The 7,468-nt window shown below is 46.5% G+C and overlaps 1 protein-coding gene across 2 annotated transcripts; it reads left to right on the top strand.

Annotated features, from left to right (window-relative positions):
- The first annotated feature begins 306 nt into the window (after window positions 1–306).
- On the top strand, window positions 307–7,386 carry LOC122614946 (aquaporin AQPcic). 2 transcript variants are annotated; one of them, XM_043789724.1, is made up of 3 exons: window positions 307–342; window positions 6,294–6,843; window positions 6,921–7,386. In XM_043789724.1, the coding sequence occupies exons 2-3, from the start codon at window positions 6,313–6,315 to the stop codon at window positions 7,137–7,139; spliced, it is 750 nt and encodes a 249-aa protein (XP_043645659.1). In that variant the 5' UTR covers window positions 307–342; window positions 6,294–6,312; the 3' UTR covers window positions 7,140–7,386. The 2 variants fall into 2 exon arrangements, with proteins under 2 accessions (XP_043645659.1, XP_043645658.1); XM_043789723.1 differs by lacking the exon at window positions 307–342 and adding an exon at window positions 5,540–5,571.
- Window positions 7,387–7,468: the final 82 nt, after the last annotated feature.

Raw genomic sequence — 7,468 nt, 5'->3', positions numbered from 1 at the left:
TTTTTACTGGGATCAACAAAAACCCGTTTGCAAACTCCACTGTCGCTGCTTTGCACTGCTTTGCACTGCTTGCCCGATGCAAAGCGCATATCTACGTGAGCTAACTGCCTTGATAACGCTATCAAAAGCTTGCTTGTGCTGGAAGGCGAATGTAGAATGTGCATGTAGAGTGTCAAATGAGTTGTTGTCGACATTTGATAGCTAGGGTAATAATCATACGCCGTGGTGTCCAGCTGCGACGCCGACTGCGCTGCCCGTCCGCAGTCGATCGCGCGTATTTAGTATTTGGCTGGAGGCCTTTTTCCACGCTCAATAGCAAACAAACCACCGATCGGAACGCAGGTTAGTGCGGCTCTCCGTGGTCCTCAGTGTGCGTTAATTAATTAGCGAAGCTGTCGCTAAATTTCATTATTTTCGAAGTGGGCAGAGAGGTGGTTTCGATATAAAAAGGCCTGCCGTGCGTTGACTGGCGGCAAATGCTGTGCGCAAAACGCGTTTTCGAATTGGCGGGCTTGCACTTCTGAATTTCGTGGACTGCTTTCTGGGTAAAAAACAAAGAAAAAAGAGACAAAACACAGTGAATAAGAGTGAATCAGAGTGTTGATGGAATATTTCCATATCTTGAGGAGAAGGAGAGCGAGTGGAGTGGAGTGCGTGATTTTGAGTGCGAGTGCTGCTTTGGCACGCGTATAATGGCCGATGAATGTTAATTTTATTCAAATACGTCTGGGTTATCTAGACTTTCAGCTTTCCATTTCTGTGCCTTATCGCCGCGTCTAGCCATAAAAAGTGGTGTTCCCACTCCCACAGCGCCACTGGCTGCCTTAGACTTTTAACAGTGAATAAACAAGCGAAGAACAATCGAAACACCCAGGCAGGCAGGCACATTTATGCATTTATTAATATTGTTGTTCACCGACTGCCGCATTATTGACTCGTAATTATGTGCATTATTTAGCATTTGCACCTGATGATGGGCGATGGGCGAGCAAGTGATCCCACGATTGCGCAACCACCTCGGCGGGTAATTAGATAAGGTCGGATTGAAATTCAGCTGCAATTTGTCTATAGATACTGCCATTTGACATTCATCTAACACTTTGCCTTGTGCCGAAAATTGAAAGCGACTCGAACGGAGAATGTTTATTTTTAAAGAACTGTGCCACGCTTTTTGGTCTTTGGAAAACGTTTCCACTCTGAGTGCGCATACATTAGTTCTGCCCGCTGTTCTACTTTAGCTCTTTAGCTACACAAATATACCTACATTCCAATATATATACACATTCATATATATATATGTGTTTGCCCCCAACCATTGTTGTTTTTGTATACTAATTAGACGTCGGCTGGTGTGGCGGTCTTATCAAAATTATCATTGAAAAATAAGTATAGCAACACGATTGGCGGGGTCACTCGATTCTTGATTCTCGATTCTCGATTCCCGCTGCTATAAAATGAAAAGCGGCCTGATAAGTACAATGGGGAATTTCTGGCCTTGGATCAGGCGATATTTTGCATAGTGTCCGCGCAAATTGATCATTTTATGATACCTTAAGCACCAATGTATTATGTGGGCACTCGCAAATATTTCCATGTATCTCCCACATACCAGAATACCAGTAAAACTTGGCATTTGGTGTGCATGAAGTCAGGCGAGAGCCTGAAGTTTTTTATCTGCGCAATTCGGGAACTTGAACTCGCACTCCCACCAAAAACCGAAGAATGAAACCAAACAAAGTGCTGCCTTGAAGGTCGCAGCGTCTGATAAAGTTGTTAGCAGACATTCTTTATGAGGGGTGTTATGAAAAGATTTACAAATGCCAGATTATAACTTTAGAGATCAGCATTTGGACAGCGATTCTTCTTAGTGTTTGATTAAACAGCTGATCTTATCACTGAGCTCAGTTCAATACTTTCCAAACTCCACGCCTAATTAGTGAGCCACTAAACGAAGTCTCGATTTTATGTAAGTTGGCACATGCTTTCGATTTAAATCTTTTTGGGGGGAACTCACGAGCTAGTGCTAATCAAATTTGATAAATCAATCAAGTGGCGAATCGCGTGCTCCACCGCCAGATTGGTGGCTCTATTAAGCGGATCGCGAGTTGGCCCAGTTGTAAAGTCATCATAATCATATGATTGAGCAAACCGGTCGGACACGGAACAGTTGGCCAGGCTCGAATTGGGCCAGTCAAGTGTCCGATATGGCAGTTCCTATACTCGTATGGTAATTGCGCTCGGCTAAGCTAGATGCCATTTGCCGGTTTTAAGACAAATCCCTGCGATTCTTCACAGTTGGTTGATGTCATTCAATCCCACGCCGTCGTATTTGCGCTTGGCAAACCGCCGCAGGCACTCGGAACTGCGATTAAGTTGGTTGCCTTGCCACTTGATAAGGTGCTCTGCCCCGGGGTTATCAATCGCGTTGGGGTTCCAGCCGCCATTGAGCAGAGTGTGGTTCCAATTCAAGACTTTTGGAACAGGTTCGTTGCATAATGCCTGAGCTTCAGCTTGAATCCAGAGTCACTCAGCTCTTATCGCCTTGCACACTTTGTATTATTAAGTGGGCAAAAATAGCCATTCGTACTTCTTGATTAGAAGCCACGTCGGACCATAAATTCACTGGAGGAACAGAGGGAATTCGTAGCCTAGGTCACTGCCGAGTGATATGGAATGGAGTACTTGGAATAAGAGTTATTTCCCAGTAATTAGCTAAATTGTCTGTCTAATAATTGAGGAAGCTTTCCGCAAATCACACAAATCATAGTGTGAGCAATCAGCTTTCGAGTGGCAAAACCTCGTGGCCACTGATAAGACATAGGCCGCTATTTTAGCCACCAAATCAGGAACCTTCAGCTGCCGGAGCACCTGACTTGGTGGAGTCGTGTGCTTAGATCTCGTCGTACTTTTGACCACGTCTTAATTGCCCGCCGCATTTACAGCCGTAAATAAACGGGCCAACAACCTGTTGCGCAACCCGAGCGTCAGCAGTTTCCATTGCCCTGATAAGCCGCACAGATAAGAGAGCAGAACCTTGGCTCCAGGAAGAGGCTGCTACGAATGTAGATCACTGGGGTCTGGGGCTTCCGCCTGTGGCACCATAATGAGCTTCAATTACAATCCAGCTGGCAATTGGAAGGCCATAAAGAGGTATAAATACGTACGTTGCCTCACTTCAATAAGCCGGCAGCCGATCGCTATCGCACTTTGGAAGAGCCATAAATGCGGGGCGATGTCAAAAGGCTGACGAGTAAATCCGATTTGAGTTGGCCCAATTATTGGCCAAATTAAGCCTGTGATATTGCGCCGCCAGACACCGCCAATCCCAATACACCATCACTCAGCTCGCTATCAGTGACAGTGGTTGTGGCCTGCGGTTTATGGCCAACATTTTAGGGCCACTAGCAGAAATCACTTCTTAAGCAGCAGCAGCTACAGCCATTAGCCATCAGCAAACAGCCATTAGCAAACAGCAAACAGCGAACAGCGGGTTATCAGCGGCTTATCAGCACGGATTGATTAGCTGTTCTTCAGGCTAACAAGTTTTTTACGACGGGCTTCTGGCCAAAGGTTTATCACTCTAGCACTTTATCACTCTATCACTTAGGCAACTTAGTCATAATTAGCTAATAACAACGCGCAGTGATAAGGAAGCTCCTCGAGAAGCTCCCCAAAAGCTGGCGATCGAAGCTCCATCAAAGCTGCACATCCTCGCAGCCGAGCTTTTGTGCCCGTTCTCATCGCACACCTCTGTTAATTAACAGACCCCACTTCCGCCAACATCAGCCATTAGCACCTCCCCAAACTCCCCAAAGAGGCGGCCCCAGAACCGCCCAGTCACGTCCCATCACTTAGACAAACGCCGAGAATGGATTATAATAATTAAGAGCCATCATCCCAAATGGTTTGAGTCGGCATTTGGGCCCTCGGGGCATCGAAAAGTGGGAAATCGTGGAGCATGCAGCGATCCCATGAATGGTACGTGATCCTTCTGGGCATGGAAAATATGATGGAGGCGCAGGTGGTAATTAAATTATTAGCTTTAAATTTGTGCTTTGCATTCGACGGGTGGTGTGATTTATTTTTAAACTTTCGATCCATCGCGTGTTGATTGTTTTGCCTGTTAATCTCTTTGTCTCTGGCCAAAACGTGTCGCTCTCTTTTGACCAACTGTCAATGAGTTGGCCAAACATTTGCTCTTGGCCAAGGGCCAAAAGACCGCAGCAGTGCTATTTTCTCCACGATTTTATGGATAGAAAGCGATGGAAAACATTAGGCGTGGTCAGGGAGGGTCAAAAGTTCTGAATAGATGACCTGAGCTACTCTGTGTTTGCTGTGTGTTTATGCAACAGCGGTGCTTTGAAAATATTTGCTGTAAATTATTATTATTTATTGCAATTGTTATTGCCGCTGCAATTGTTATTGAGACACATAACTACGCAAATTGCGTGCCATTTGATAGACAGGCGTGCCGCGATTTGCCGTGATTTGTTTGCCACATTGCGTACCCCGATTCACGCAACGCATCCTCAATCCTCAATTGCAGCAATTGCAATTGATACCCATCGACGGTGGTAATTGATAGTGCGGCACTCTGTTATCAATACGCAGTGGCCAGCCTCAATTGCCAGCGCGTCACGCAGTTGCACAGCATAGCAATATGCCACCCACCACACTGAAAATAATCATGTGCTTTTCCATATTAATTACAGTGTAATGCCAAGTTTACAGCTCGTATTTATGATCGTCATGCTATCAAAATTACGTATTATAGGGAGCTATATTTACTGATAATGCCAGCAATCAGCCTGATTTCCCTTTGCCTTGGCCCATATTTTGAAACTTGGTCTTCAGCTTATATAATACAAAAATCTTCAAGCAATTTGCAGTAGTGATTGGAATGATAATTTACCTAGCAATATTGAATAGACCAACTTTTAACTTTTTATTATTATAATAATTCTGACAAACTACTGTGAATGAAACCTTATTTTTATAAGTTCGCTAGCTAAAAACCAGTATGTCAGTTAATATCTGCCCTTGCTTCCGTGGAATATCATCCGTATTGCTGCTCACATTTTATAACGCTCCAAGCCCGCTGGCCAGGAGAGTGGGAGCGAGAAGGAGCATCGCTCCAGAGATAATCGCGCAAGGCTATAGAAACAGAGAGCCGGCGAGAGCGGCGAATGAGCGTTTAGGATGCTCATAAATTCTGGACACTTGACTTTTTTATGCTCGCCAGTAGGATTCGCTAATTTCCCAGCCTTCGTGTGTGTTTGTGGTTCGCTTCTCGAAGTACGTCTGTGTGTGTGTGTGAAAGTATCTGTGTGTGGTGCTCTCTCGCAGGGGCTAAAAATGGGCTTTTGATTTACGCAATATTATATAGACACAGATATAAATATTTGCCTATGGCTACTCCACCGCCTCAGATTGACATTGACAGTCGCGCTGCCGCTTCGTGGATTTTCACCAGCTCCGGAAAAAGATTGATTATACAGTGCGATCTGCGATCTGTGATCTGCGATCTTGAAGAATTAGTCTGACAAGTGTCAAAATGAGCCACGAGATTCGGTAAATATCGCGCACTCAAAGTCGAAGAAAGTCCAAAATAAGAGCACTTTCGAGTGTGTGTGAACAGAAACACGGATTTAGCAATCACAATAAACGGATTAATTCGCAGCGTTGTGAACTCCAATTGAATCGAGTGGCTCTCGAGCGATAAGAGTGACAAAGATTGGTTATTGTTTTATGATTTGATTCGCTTTTTTTTGGGCCATTTATCTATAAACCTAATTGACAGCCGAACGGCAATCACCAGTCGTACTATATTTAGTACACGGTACTTCAAGTCAGACCATTGAAGTCAATTCGCTTTCCACAGCAGGCATCGCGTTCCGGATCAGCGGAGGGCATAGAAAGTTTGGAAAATCGATGGCATGTCAATGAACGGACAGCTGCAGGGGATGGATCCGCAAGGGGTGGAAAACGCCCCGGTGGAAATCGTCCAGGAAGCAGAGCAGTTGCAAAGGTCTTGAACTACAAAGTTCAACTAGAACTACAAAGTTGCACAATAGTCCAGATTGTAGGTGATTAGGTGCGAATCGGAGGGCTTAGGGAATCGATGGGATGGCATTAGATAGGATATGATTGATGAGCTGCCTACTTAGTTCTACTTAGGTCTACTTAGGTCTACTTAGAGCCGAGAAAGAGACGGCTGCTGGCGTGCGACAGAGAGGGTGGCAGCTCGCTTAGTTTAGTGTGGCATTATTCAAGCGCTTCTCTGGCCATTTCAGTTGCTGTAAGGTGTTCAAAATGAAGGGATCGACGCTGGACAAAATCTCCGCCTTCCTCGGCGAGCTCATCGGCACCGGCATCCTGGTCTTCCTGGGCTGCATGGGCTGCGTGAAGACGGACCTCTTCCCCAACAGCCATCTGCAGATTGTGCTCAACTTCGGCTTCGCCGTCCTCATCGCCATCCAGTGCTTCGGCTGCGTCTCCGGCGCCCATCTGAATCCCGCCGTGACCGTGGCCGCCTACATCTACGAGATGGTCAGCCTGCGCATGGCCTTCGCCTACTTCGCCGCCCAAATGCTGGGCGCCTTCATCGGCTACGGCCTGCTCATGGTCCTGCTCCCCGCGGAGACCCTTTCCGTGGGCGCCGGCCTCTGCGTGACCTTGCCCCACACCAGCGTGACCTCGCCCCAGGCCTTCGGCATCGAGTTCGTCATCACCTCCATCCTGGTCATCGTCTGCTGCGGCGTCTGGGATCCGCGCAACTCCAAGTTCCACGACTCCGTGGGCATTCGCTTTGGCCTGGCCATCGCCTGCCTCGCCTGCGCTGCCGTAAGTTAAACTCAAAATCCATTCTTGGAATATGAACTCCTTAATATGGTTAGTAACCTGATTGTGATTCGTTTTAGGGACCCTTCACCGGCGCCAGCATGAATCCGGCCAGGTCCTTTGCACCCGCGCTGTGGAACAAGCACTTCGAGAGCAACTGGATCTACTGGCTGGCCCCACTGAGCTCCTCCGCCATCACCGCCTACGCCTACAAGATCGTCTTCCGCCGCGAGGTGGTGGAGGCGGAGATCACCTCCAACGAGAAGCTGCGGCAGCTGGAGGACGTCCAGCTGTCGTAGAGCCACAGCCACAGACATAGTTGTTGTGGGGAAAGCCTTAACTAATTTAGCTAATATCTAAGTTGCCGAATTTTATAATAATGCATTCGTTGTACGCTAATGTTAGCAGTGTCTTCACAAAGTGCTCGAACCTTTCAACGGCGATCAAGTGTACACTCAAGCCCTTGAAACCATAAACGACTTGGTGAACACACTGATTGCCTTCAGTAATAAAGATCATCGAGATTTGTAATCTATAACAAACCAACAACTCTGTGCTTTAATGGGTTTCATATGGGATTGTGAATTTAAAGTTTGGTAGTTATTTGGGGATTTGCTAGGGAAATGCT

This window comes from Drosophila teissieri, chromosome 2R (assembly GCF_016746235.2).
Source record: "Drosophila teissieri strain GT53w chromosome 2R, Prin_Dtei_1.1, whole genome shotgun sequence".
In the NCBI taxonomy this organism is placed as follows: Eukaryota; Metazoa; Arthropoda; class Insecta; order Diptera; family Drosophilidae; genus Drosophila; species Drosophila teissieri.
This window is presented reverse-complemented; position numbering and strand designations above follow the sequence as displayed.